Raw genomic sequence first — 14,101 nt, 5'->3', positions numbered from 1 at the left:
CTCTTTATCAACGAGTTTTGTTTAATTATAGAACGCCATTCACTCGGACTTTTATCCACCCATTTCGTCAGTTTCACGATGTAGGTACGAGTTTTGAAATAATTATGTGATCCTTGCAGTTTCGTTGCCCAACGGCGTTCTTCCTTTCCTTGTAATATTTCTTTATTATTAGATCAATTGTTGATTATTTATCGACTCGAGAATTATCATGAATGGTAAGGTTTTGAAGACTCGCTGTTATAACACATATACCTACGTATATGACATTTTATTAAATAATTTATGCATCTTAGTGAATAATATGGCAGAGTTTACATAAGTGATACGTATGTCATTATAATATCTTGATAAAATATTGTGTTTATAAAAATATACATATGCATGTAATTTTATGTATATATATTATACGTAGAATATATATTAAAAAACAGTTCATTATTAATACTAGTTATTTTTCTTCACGTAAAATATCTTATAGACGTATACGTACAGTACGTTTAGTATTATATTATGTTATTATAATCGAAACTGTCGAGTTATTAGTATACATAGTGTGCTAATAAATACAACGGTGATTCGTGAACTTTGTCTGTATGATTCTTACATTCATTATGTATAAATTGAAAAATGTTAACACCTGAAAATGTGTTCGTATTATTGCCTTAATACGTTATTGCCTTGGGCCAGACAGCCAAGACAAAGGTCTCGATCTCACATTCGTTAGATCCTCGTAAGATCCTGAAGAATCCGTTTTCACCCCAATCCTTACCCCAAGAATTGGCCACGACCTAAGTAAACGATAAGAAACATACATGAATTGCAAGAAAACCGATTATCAAATCTCGTTTTATTTCTTCAAAAAGCACACCAATTTAGACTGCTAAATCTTATACTTTCAATATACAAGATATAGCTTCATCAGTTCGAAAATGACAGAATTGATTCTGAAATATTTTGACAAGTCGTTTTGAGATTATCAGGCTAGAATTTAAGAAATCTAACGACTAGTACGTGTTTCGAAAACATACCCAGTATTTGACCGGTGGTCCATACGAAAGGATTTCTTCGCCCCAACCGACTATTCTGACGGAATGGTAGCCTGTGCGAGAACTTTCCACCCTCGGGGAATGCCTGTATATACCTGATTTATAGACAAATAGATCCGGATAGACTTTGATCGTAGCTGTAAAAGAAGAAAATAAATAATTAACTTCGCGTTCACAGGACCATTTGGATTTGACAGTATTTCCACGGGTAGTCCTGACGACTTGTCTGCAGGATATATTTACCTTGTACCGGCCCTGACATCCTGATCTCATGCATGATGTCCGTTTCATTTCCCAAACGATAGGATGGGGTTACTTTGTACAATTCTTTTCTGGTCGAGCCGGCCGGCCTTCGGCACCGAGTTTGGTCAAAAGTTATTCTTTTTGGAAATCTACATTGTTCTTTTGCGCCAGTCCAGGGGTAACAGTCTTCGTCTACCAGACTGCAGAAAAAGTTAAGATGCAAGTTATCAATCGGAAGATCTCTGATTATCGTTGTATATTTTTACCATAACCGGAAAATACTGTTTTGGCTGTAGAAATGAGGATGAGTTTTGTAGTTGGGTAACCAGAATACCTAGTATGTGTTAATTAATAATTCATTTCGATTATGGTCGCTCATATTATATACATATCCTCATAATTTGATGCTGGTGCAATAAAAAATTGATGTTAAGGTCTTATTTGACGGTTAAAATGTGGCAATCTAGACGAACACATTTAACGTTGCAGTAGCCAAAAAATATGGTAATTACAGCCACATAACTATACACATTAACTTGTAATTTCGACGATATTCAAACTGTTTTTATTAATTTTCCGAGCACCGATAAGAGTTCAAAACTTTCCTCGGTGAAGGAGATGCGGAAAAGTGAAAGAAGACTTCTTGCATCCTCACCCAAATTTCCTAACGAACAACCACGCCTTGTCGAGGTAGCCACCTGAGCAGCCCTGCTGTCCTCTGTCGTTGCAGGACAAGAGATGCTGGGCTGAAAGCTCGACGACTTCTCGTCCTTTGCTTATGATGCCGTAACGATCGGAAGCGACGTCGACGGTGGACAAGGCCCACGAAGCCCCGCACCATCCTTGGTCTCTGACTCCGGCGATCTTACCCTTCCATTCCTCTGCGGAATCGAACGATTTTGGAAGTTTGGTGGGGTCGTACACGGTGCGAACCGGGATCATCTTGGTCACCTGTGAAATTTGCACGCAATTTTTATATCCATTTTTAGCGCTGTGCTTGCAAAGATTATAGGAAAAATTGAAAACGGATCGAATTAACGAAAAGGATAATAAACAACGCTCACGTATTGCGAGGGGTTCTTTGTTCCCAGTCTGAGCTGCATACCGTCGGCAAGGGTCCTTCCCCAGAATTCGGAGTGGTTTTCAGCCCGCCATCCTAACCGATCATTTTCGAAATTCACAGTATCGATGATATCGGGTTCTACCAAGCAAGGGTTCGTCTCGCAAAGCATTTCCGCCTTCTTTTCCAAAGTTGAACATTTGCTAAGATGATAAAAAATCGGTGATCAGTTGAGATCACGTATTTCCGTTCATCCACGATACTGTATAGGAAAGAGGCGGGAAAAATGGGCCCCCATACAATTAATTGGAATTTTAAAAGATCCCGATCACGCTTGAAATGTGATCAAAGACAAAAAAAAAATGCGTTGCCGAAATTGGTATAACGTTATTCCTCCCTTAGTGGGTCCATTTTGTCCCTCTCCCCCTACATATAATTACATAAATTACCGAGATGGTGAAAAAAATTTTTTATTCATCAACCTACCACTTGTTGCAATTCTGCTTGATCGACTGTCCGTGAGCGTAAAATTTCCCCTCGAAGAGACAGCCTACTGTAACGAACAGGAATTCGATATTGTTTAGAAACGGTATATTCAAGATAACTGAATCACCCCCCCTTCGAAAACAAAACCATTAATAATAATGAACAGAGTTTCTCTACCTTGGATCAATTGCGGTGGTCCAACGTCTACAGGCTTTCCCTTGCAGTGGGACCAGTAATCGGGACAGCAATCTGCGGTCTGGTTTCGGTCGCAAAAATCGTCGCAGTAGCACAATGTCCCGACAATCGGAGCACTGCAGACATCTCTACGTCCATCACAGCATCGCAATGCTGGATATTGTGCACCACAGTACGGCCCTGGTGGAAGGCCGGAAAAATCGGGAATGCCTTGTGCGTAGCTGAAGAAAAGCGTCAAGACGAAGGCCCCGATGAACATCGTCAACCGGAAGTCGTTCCTGCTTCGCGTCCTGGAACACGTATTTATTTTGAAATGAAAAAAACTGTAACTATGGAATGTCCGACGATCGAGCCAAGTTTCCTGCCTCTCAACGTCAGGAGAATCGTGTGCATTGGGAAAATTTTTACTCCGTTGCAGTGACGAATTTGTGGTATTTCGAGTCGTTTGGACAACAACTGTGCGAGGACGTCACGAGTATTTTTTAGGCGTGACTGGGAATGATTGTCCGCCTTAATTATCTCGATGAAATCACTCGCGTTGATGTTGCGCAAAAAATGTAGGAAAGTCCCTCTTGGACAAGTAAATGTGCACCTTGACACGTTTTCAGTTATTTTTGCACATTTTTATTGCGCGACCTTATTATGCGAGTTTCTTCTTTCTTTATGCTTGCGGTTTTTTTTTTCTTTATTATTTTTCTTCAAGACTCTACCCACGGCGTTCAACAAGCTGCAGTTAGCGCGGTGCATGAGATCGTTGTAAGCTATATTTATAAATGAAATGGAAAGAAAAAAAAAAAAACAAAAAAACAAACAAATGTGAAAGCAAGGTGGTGAAAATAAACCGCAAATCAGGGTGGATAAAAATATCTGATCTAATTCGTTGCCTTTTACTTTGAAGTGAAAGTGTGTATTAAAAAATACTGCGTACATGCGTGATATGAACAATTATCCCCTGCAGGCTTCGAATTTATTTGACTTTTGTTCGTTTACATAAGCACGTTGTAAAATTTCGCTCTCGCTCCTGTATCGTGAAAAACACACTTCTTTACGGTAAGACGGGATCAAACTGCGCAGCTCGGAAACTTGAAAAATCAGTTCCGCTGTGTGGTTATGATAATATGTGATATTGAATCACAATTTTAACGTCCAAACCTCAAGAATCGTTCCGTTCCGCCCGCAGCCAAGGAAAACTGTTTTCACATCTCGCGGGTTGTCTATTTTCCATTCCGAAAAACGAGCGCCATCAAAAGGTTAATTTCTGTGAAAATAACCAAGGGATTACCCAACTCACGAGAATTAGAACCCGAATTATACTCATCCAGAGAAATAAAGTCTATGCAATACCTTTACTATAATACCTGTTAGTTCTGCTCACGATCAGACCTTTTTTTACTCACGCTTACGCAGACCCGATTCATCTTGCATCGGCTTACGCTAGTCGGGGACTATTCATTCATGACTCATTCACCGAAACGGTCGCATCATCGTTCATTGATGGATTATGAATCTCCGGAGCATGCACGCATTGCGAAACGACTTATTCTTAGGCTGATGCTTATTTCGCACAGCTGCGTCGATTCCTAAATGCAAATTCAGGTTTGTAATCAGTTCCAACAGCTGCGAATCCCTGCGAAATATTCACTCGCATTTTCTTCTCGATGGTCAATAAATGAACTTGAATCTCAGTCGCGAATTTATTATCTCATTTGCAGACAGAAAATTTGGCGTCGAAAATTTGATTTTGACAAACATTTATTCGGTTTTTCACGTGTCGGGGATGTTTTTAATATAGATAGAAATTAAGTACATTTTCAAGGGCTTTCAAAATTCTGCGGACAATCTTGGCCGATTGCAGCTTGAGCGCGCTTATCTTAAATTTATATTTTCTACCGCGGCTTGATTCCCGAACGTTATGTCACCCGCCTAACTTTAGTTGTACAACACAGAGAATTTAGAACTCGTCCAAGGTCTGGCAGATGTGCATACCGCCGTTCTGTTTGGCCTGTCAACTCGATGTTTATACTCTTATTCTCGGATTTATCCCGTGGATGGCCAAAAACGAAATTTCATTGCAGCCTCCGGTAGCTTTTGAATGTGAACATTGAATCACCCGCGATTTTCCACAGCCTCCTCTTATCGGATATCCTCGTCTCAATGCAAACACGTTCCGAGAGAAAATGATTCATGGAACGATGTGAGCTATTCGCACTTTTGAATGACGCACAAATATATGCAGCAGCAGCCTGAACTAAGCGACGGTAAAAATGTTGTAATTTGAATTATAACAAGCCTGAATACTACACGAGTATTTACGTACATACAACAGCCATTTGGCGTAAATGGTGTGTGACATATTTGCGCTATGAATAGTCCTACGTATCACCCACTCTGTTGTACAGCTACACAGCTAGGTTACTATTTTACAATTGTGCTAATATTTCAATAGAATTTATTTACCGGGACGGAAAGAAAAGATGCGCTACAATTTTTCCAGCTATCCGTATTAATTTTTTTTTTTTTTTTTTTTTTTTTCTAAACTATCTTGGGCGTAAATATTAGACAAGAATAATCTTGATGTACTAATTTCAGGTCTGTGCCAAGCAGTTTTCGTTAGAGAACCATAAGAAAAAAAAGAACTAACCGTTCAATAGTTACTCGTCGAATTATTTCTATAGTGTTTGAATTAATTGTTCGAGCGCTTCCGATGACGTCAGTAATTTGATAAAAAATTATCAAACTTGGTAATGTGTCCCATAAAAATCTCACGCCTCGATTCAAACAACGGAGATAAAAGAACGAATATTTAATACCGCGTACCAGCGGCGTGACACATGTGAAACCGTTCTTATCAGTGAAAACTCGGTGTTCGGGTGCTTGCTGTGTATTAAAATCGTTTCAGTTTATCTGAGAGCACCAAACTCACCGTGTGACCCATATTGTGCAATATACTAGTAACAACAAGAATTTCGTTTATATATTTCATAAAGCATGTAAAGCGGTGGGTAGGTATACGCGGTGTGAAAAAGATTAACCGATCGTTATCTCCCAGTCACTCAGTTCGATGATTAATTTTTCAACCAGAGTGTCAAATTGTAATAATAATCATGAGAAGATGCGATTATTAGTGAATGTAAAAGTTACTTCGCGTTACGGAAAGTCAAGTCGTGCAGGATATTCTTTTCGGTCAGACTGTATAACTGATGGTTTTGAGGTGAAGAAAAGGAGAAGTATCGACATGCGATATTTACAACAAGGCGAAGAGTTCCTCGTGCAGGTTGTTGAACCGTAGACATGGAGGAAATACTTACCTCGAATTTTTCAACACCGTGGTGTGGGTGCAAAAACGGTTTTTAGCGAAAGAGAGCTCACCCGGTGTGCTTAAATTATGGTAGGCTAAAGCTGCTGTAGCAGAACGAAAATAAATGGATTCCAAAGCGGCGTATCGCGCGTGTAATGCATTATACATAACATCGGCTTACACCCATGGTTTCGGCTCTCAAGTGCGTATTTCAATCCGAGATTAGTATGCGTGCGTCGGTTATCGGAGGAAAAAATGTATCGCTGGAATTCGAAATCGCCGATCACCAGCGAGATATTTCAAGTCAGTCCAGAAACGACTTCCGAGTTTCTCTCAAGAGCTGTGAAAATCGCGTAAATTAGTTATTTGCGGATATTCCGCACGTGCCTTCGACGAGATGCGACCGATCCCCCGATTTCCTTTATTACATCAATTCAACCTTGCAGTTTCAGAACAGCACTCAACCCTACGTAGAGACTGCGGAGGAAGATATGCAGAGTCATTTTCATCGTTTTCATTTACCACCTCATTCCCAATACCAATATGCTCTATTGCAAAAGCTCACTTGACAGCATGGTGGAATTTGTCGTATATTGGTGAGGTGTTTGAAACTTGAACTGCATTTGTTAACGCTGCCAATTTTCCTTACTAGAGTAAACGAAGTTTGACCATAAAAACTGATATCTTTTATCAATATTCCAAAGTAAGAATAAAGTTGATAAATATAGTATCGACGTTTGTCGAATCAAACTCGAACTATAAACCATTTTTCACCAATCCAACAGAATAAAAAGTAAACAAAAAAAAAGTAAGCATAATTGTGAGTAGTAATTTCCTTAATCAACTTTGCCATGGAATTCGGATCAACCCTGCAGAGCAGTACCAGGTTGCAATATTCCGAGATCGTGCCAAAAGCGTGAGCGATCTCGGACCTCGCAATTACAGCACGAAGAAAAATCTTTCTGGTTGAATCATCGGTCCAACGAGTATAAGTATAGCGAGCGATTCTTGGAGTCTTTAAAATAAGCGAAACCGTGCTACGAGGTAACTGGCTAATAAGCTTGCAGGTTCCTCATGCGGTTTCGTCTCGCAGATCTGCGCCCACTCGACGTTCTTATATCGACTTATTGTTAGCAATGAACACTTGGCAGGCGATCACCGTCGACTTGCCAATCTTACGCTCTTGTAGGATGGCTTAATTTCCTGAGTTTCGATCGCCACTCGGCTCTCCGTTTTGACGATGGTCCGTAGACGTATAAGTTAGACTCGTTTTCCGGACCTCTCGCATCCTCTTCCTCGGGTCTAAACATAGCGCGGTCTGTTATCATGAAATTCCGCCAGCCGACTGATAGCCCTTGGTTCATCAACTTGGAGCTGTCAATTTGCAAGTCGTTGTATATCGTTTCGAGTGGAGAAATTTTATTGCGGACGTTTGTATCTGACGCAACGGTTCGAGCCTTATCGACAAACTTACGCTCCGTAGTTTTTATGCCGAAGAGCGCCGAATTTCTGCAGGATTTCGTAATTCGTTATGTACATATATATTTGTATTAATTATTATTTAACGACCTTCGAATTATTAGGTAAAGTTAAAATTAAGTGGCGTGTGGTCGGTTTATTTATCAATGCTCGTACAGTTCTCGTTCCTTTTAATCAAAGAAACACTGTCGGTGAAGAATTTTTATTTTTACTTCTATTTCCTCGTCGTTTACCAATGTCGTTAAGCTCCTCGGCTAGATAAGTACAATTGTGATATAGCCGCTCGCAAGATTGGGTCAGGTCCGACTATCTTTGGCTAATTGTGAGAAAGATGCTGAGACGTCAATTTGATTGAATTCGAAGCACGAGAATTTTCAAAGCACAGAAGTTGAATTGCATTCTGCGCCGCGCTGATTATGAAAAGAATGAAGCGACCCTCGCTTCTTCACGGAAGTGGTTATACTAACTGTATTGAAACTAGCGATAGCCTATACGTACAGATTGCACATTATAATAATTCCAATGAAGCTTAGCAGACTGGAAAATCGTTCATCAATTTATTTCGGAGCTTTTGTTCCTGAGTAGCTTCAACAAGGTTGCGATCTTATTTGCATGATAATGTTCACAGCTCGTCTTTCTACGAACAAATAATTTGTATACCTGCATCAACGAGCGACAATTCGTGATTCGATTGCTAGGAAGACAGGCATTGAGACAGACGACGAATTCGTTGTAACTATTGACGCCCGGTCAATTAAAATAAGGATTAATATATATCCAGGCACAAGGAAGAGAAATTTACTCTTGTAACCAGGTCAGTTATTTAACCCCAATGTATAGGAGACGCGTAACGTTGCACCACTTACACGTTTCATAAAGTTAAACTCCCATTTTGCGAGCGAGGACAGAGACTATAAAAATCAATTACTCTCATACGACTGTTTTCGGGCCATATTTCGTCGCTGCAGCAGCAGCAGGAGCAGCAGCTGCATAATTTGCAGTTTAGCTGGGCTTAATTGAATATTAAAATGACTTTCGACATTTTTATATAAATACCACGCCGTGGCGTGCAACAAAAACTTTGGGATGCTGCGACGCAATATCTATATTGACACGCAGTAAGTAATTATCATGGCAAAAAATCTCTTCAATACGCAATTTTTCTCGAAGAACAAGTCATGACAATGGATGATATACAGCACCGCGTCGCATTTTTGCAGATGACTAAGGATGACTAAGGATGAGGTAAACTCGCGCGGAATGCCCGAGTATTTTCCACCTGTCGATTCAGCGTTCCTACGGAATTCTTTGAGCGTTAAACAAACCGCGAGAAAAGGTTGAACAACTACCGCAGACTCGATTTAAATCTTTTTTTTTTCTCTCTGCTTCTTTCTATTCCTGGCATATGACGGATCGCTCAGATCAGCAGGATTCTTGATTTACGTCCTCACGTTTTGACTCCGATAATTGGCTACTTTGCGAATTCATTGATGTCTTCTGACCGCTCACGAGATCCACCGATCTGCTATCACAACGTAGCACGTGATGACACGTAGGTGTTTCCACAACTGCTTACTGTGCAGTAAATATTCATGCGGTTGACGAACCGATTCTATTCTCCACGGTTCTAATTTCTAGGGCAACAAACCAACTGCGTTTTTGTCATTCCGTCACGATCGTCATTTTTGCTTTGCTATAGCAAAACAAGATAAAATCTGAACTTAATGAGAATGCTGTGCAAACGAATCTTTACTGCGTCTGTGTGCGCAGAAAGGTCACAGTTCATACCTAGATTCAGACACTGTTCATTGGCTTTGCACATAGCGAATCGAGGCTAATCTAAAAAAATTTAATTGGATAGTTGATTTTCTTGTTGTACAGTTCTAGATCTACGAGTAAAATTTAGTATTAAACAAGCGCACGTTTCGGGCGTAAATTACATCGAGCGTATAAAGTATGTAATCACGGTCCATTTCCTTTTTCCTCTCTTTTTTTTTTTTTGCTACTTTTCCTTTGCCACAGAAAGCGTGGCGTCTGGCGGCAAGCTGAGAGCTATTCCGGTGTTAAATCACAGAGTGTTCGGAAATTGACTACGCGCATAAATAGGTCTCTATTTTCGAAGTGAATAATGTGATGTGTGGTTCAACAAGTCGTATATACAAGAACGTTTGCTTACTTAATGTTAAACGCCACCTACCGAATAAACTTAGGAGATTCTCTCTCTCTCTCTCTCTGCCAGCTGTAATTTACGTATGTAATAATATAATGCACGATTGGTAATTAACGTCAGTGAAAATCATTCCTCGGAAGATTAGTCAAAGTGTATTTCTATGCCGAATTCATTCTCAAATTTACTTCCGGTTTCGTGTATATTGCTACTTATTATATTCGACGATCAAATCGATCGACTCGGGCGCAATTTAATCGCGGAATTTACGAGCCAAGTTGCAGTTGCAAATATCATTTGCATCGAGTTTCAAGCCTCCGGGTGACGCCTAGCTATGCACGTTTCTACACACGTTACATACACACATATGGGCTGTAATACAGTGCTACTGCTAAAGATCAGCCGGTCGAATGAAAACCTGCTGTTAATGAATTATTATCGGGCTATAAATGGGTCAAGAACACCTTATTATGCACCGCGATAAACGGCCATCGATATCCACTCGTGACTCGGTATTAGCGTCATGCGATATGGCATAATGTTGGAGGTATTTAAATGACGGTAAGTAACGAGAAGATGAAATTTCTTCTCCGCGAGAATATTATACCTATGCAGTTCTCTCGATGATTCAGAAGAAGAAGAAGAATGTACTTATATCTATACGATGATATTCTATACCTACTAATTGATCCCGCCTCCTGGTATTTCAGTGATTTGTTACATTTGAATCGCTATTACTAGGCAATTACATTACATTCCCTGGGAATATTGTCGGGTGTAAATATTATTCCTGGAACAACATTCCCGTGTGGAAAATCATTATTATTATTGTTATTGTTATTATTATCTTTGTGACCTACGTATCACCGCTCTGGGATTCGTAGGGCTCGTCTCCTCTGACGGGTTACGTCATGTATCAGTTGCTCAACTTCAGTGCTTCTGTCAACGGCCAGCTATGTAACCTTTGTTATGGTACAGCTATATTTCAATCACGTTCCTTACAACATTTTATAACCGAACAACGTGTCACTCGATTCATTCTCTGATTATAATGCGCTCATTTTTATTCTATTTTACAGTCGCGTTTTTCACATATGTTACCCGGTCCTCACGCGTGGATCAGACCATTGTTATATTCGCTGAAAAATTTTCGCCATTCCCAGTTTGGAGATTCGGAATATCGTCAGAGAAATTTTCGCATATGATAATACGTACTCCTAGACAAGTTTTGGTCTTAGATGAATATCATGAATATCAATGACCTTGTCGCCGCCTTCTCTATAAAATTTTATACGAATTCGCACGTGCGCGAAAATCTTACTGGATTCAATAACGACGTTCTTAAATATCAGCGAGTATTAGAATCTTTTTTTTTTACATTATTCAGGTAAAACGAAGGAGACAAATATATCTCTCGAATAATTTCAGTGGTAACAAATTATCGTTGAAATTTAACGGCGCTTGCGGAGTAAATCGAACTCAAAAACTCCTTACGATGCGTTGAGATTGATCCTTATCGCATAAAATTTCAAGTACGTTTTTCAAACAAATTTTCGCACTCTGCGGAAATTCTTCTAGCCACGCTGCAATTGACGCATTTTCCTTTTTCTCGATACACCTCGACGAATTCATCCCTTTGATCGATACGTCTTTTCGCATGCACGTCTAACTATTTCAAAGCTGTTATTGAATCAGCGTCTCTTCGAACCCGCCAAATCGGAACATGCATCAGGCGCGAGTTCAGGTCACACGGCCACTTCTTAAAATACAATCTATGCCCCGTTCCGCAAATCGAGTCTAATTCCCTGGCCGATCTCCGTGTAACCTCCAGATGGCCATTAGCTGAGATCTCATAATCGAATTGCTGACCTTAACGTAATTCTCTTTAAATGCCGGATTAGGAGGTTTAGGTGAGGTTGACTCCCTCGTCCCGGATACCGATGTAACGTCTGGTCAATATCTAATTTACCATTTTCGAAATGTCAATGTCACTCCATGTCGTATTGCGAATCTTACACAACATCATGAAGTTGACGACATTTTCATAGAGTGCATTCCGCGCTACGGAGACACTCGATACCGCGGCTCATCGCATAACTTGCGAATGCCACCTTTGCAGGTCGTGATAATGAAGGGAGAAGGACTTCGCAGCTCGCCTCGCTGGCCGTCTTATTACGCTTTGAATAATTCGTAGTGCGAGTTGGTTTCAAAATGTTGCCTGGGAGAAAGACGATAATTTTTATCAATTTCATTAGGAGATAGTCGGTCGTTGACTGTAATTTATCGAATTATCGTATTCTTAAGCCACGGATTAGATCTTTGCAAAAGTATGGAAATAGAAAGTACTTGAAATTAGACGAAGACTTGAAGATCGATATGCTCGGGCTTGAAACGTTTCGAAATAGTAAAATCAAAATCTGGTCGATAAGTCATTTGATTTCGCTCTACGATAGCTGTTTTATTAAAAAAAGTTTTGTTCTTACCAAGTTGGCTTCGATGAATATTTTATCTTGCAACGTTGCATCGATATTGATTATGATCAACTAATAACAATATTGATGGATTGCTGATACGAGAAAAAAATCTCTGTTCCATTGATTTTGTAGAATATTCTTCTGCTTAAAATGCGGAAATCGAATGAATCCACTAGATTTTTAACCATTTTCAAATTATTTCAAGCGACTCAAAGGAAAGCATCAACATCTGTAATGCTTTTGCTTGTAATTCTCGTACATACAATTTTTATATTTTTAAAGACATCTTTGTAACTTATGAGTATGATAATTTTATAAAGAAATATTCTATCTACGACTATTTCGTGATAAAATGAATAAACAGCATCGTTTTTTGGACAACCAACCTCGATAAGCTCTGCAATTATGTCAGCGGCAAATTTCCGCTGCAAAAGTAAGCTTCTAGAATATTACCTGATTATAGCAAGCGAGAAGTTGCTATCAGTTTTCGAATATTTAGGCAAAAGATAACGCCACTAAATAGCACGAGATAAACGTTATAAAAATGTAAATATGGAATGAGGAAGCAAAAAAAGAAAGAAGAAAAATAAATCTCGCAAAAAATGTGATATTTGTAAAACGTGAAGCCGTCTTTGCGATAATTATACGTACAATATTTGGTCTTGATAGAAAGAAAGGAAGTTAACAGACGAACAGGCTCTGGTAAAACGTTCCGTTACTGATTTAGCAAAATTCCCGCGCTGTAAATGTACCGTTATCAGCGGTAATGGAGGAAGCTGAAAATTGGCTCGACAAAGATAATCAATTATAAATAACTTTTCCACCCCCATCTACATTGAGTACAGAAAGTATGAATATTCTAAAACTTCCATCATAGCTTAGTTGAAAAGACTAAACAGAAAAAAGTGACTCGCAAATCGATTTCATCACTCGTTCTGTATTTCATTTAAAAGTTAGTTGTTTATCAACATTGCATAATAATTCTCGGATAAATGAGTTACTCGAGAAAGTTCGATATCTAATACAGAAGCTGTCCCTTTTGCTCTTCTGCATCAAAATTTTGTGCGAAAAAATGTAATCAGTGCTAATAATTAAACAAAAAACGATACACAACGATAGTTTTATTATTCCGATTATATTGGACAAAGAAAGCCGGTAGAAAAAACAAAAAACATACAGTACTTAGCCTAAATTAAAGACTAGATTAATTTAAAACAAAAGAGAGAACTCTAAAGGGATAAAAAAATAAGAGAGACAAGCAAGACAAAAAAAGGGATCACGATGTGCAAAAACGAATTTCGATGAAAATAAAAATTTACTCACATTGCAATTCGTCGTGACGGACGTCTTCTTCACCGATGCAAAAACTTTGATTCGTTCGATCGACGAAAGCAAAAATTGTTCGTGAAATTGAATTCACATTAATGGAAAATCGATGTACTATTCGAGTGATTTTCACGCATTAAAACGAGTATCCTTTCGGTCCGAATCGCTGTCACAAAACCTGAGGATTCGACTTTGGCAATTGTCTCTTGAAAGCCGGACGTTTCGACGTTTGAAAGGATCGTTGCTGGCCGCTCGAAAGCGCGCGCCTCACTGCGTCCGCACCGTATCGCCGCGCTATTACGATTTGACTTTGGCTTATGCTATCCT

At 39.4% G+C, this 14,101-nt stretch overlaps 1 protein-coding gene across 2 annotated transcripts; it reads right to left on the bottom strand.

Annotated features, from left to right (window-relative positions):
• Positions 1 to 213: 213 nt before the first annotated feature.
• LOC124406870 (tubulointerstitial nephritis antigen-like) lies at positions 214 to 14,101 on the bottom strand. 2 transcript variants are annotated; one of them, XM_046882527.1, is made up of 8 exons: positions 13,772 to 14,101; positions 3,013 to 3,320; positions 2,836 to 2,902; positions 2,354 to 2,552; positions 1,945 to 2,240; positions 1,290 to 1,489; positions 1,029 to 1,183; positions 214 to 788 (listed from the first exon to the last, which is right to left on the bottom strand). In XM_046882527.1, coding segments are annotated over exons 1-8 (1,353 nt in total). In that variant the 5' UTR covers positions 13,774 to 14,101; the 3' UTR covers positions 214 to 662. The 2 variants fall into 2 exon arrangements, with proteins under 2 accessions (XP_046738483.1, XP_046738484.1); XM_046882528.1 differs by having other exon boundaries at positions 215 to 788; positions 2,836 to 2,899; positions 13,772 to 14,100.

This window comes from Diprion similis, chromosome 6 (assembly GCF_021155765.1).
Source record: "Diprion similis isolate iyDipSimi1 chromosome 6, iyDipSimi1.1, whole genome shotgun sequence".
NCBI classification, from domain to species: domain Eukaryota; kingdom Metazoa; phylum Arthropoda; class Insecta; order Hymenoptera; family Diprionidae; genus Diprion; species Diprion similis.
The sequence above is the reverse complement of the archived record's forward strand: the minus strand, read 5'-3'. Positions and strand labels throughout refer to the sequence as shown.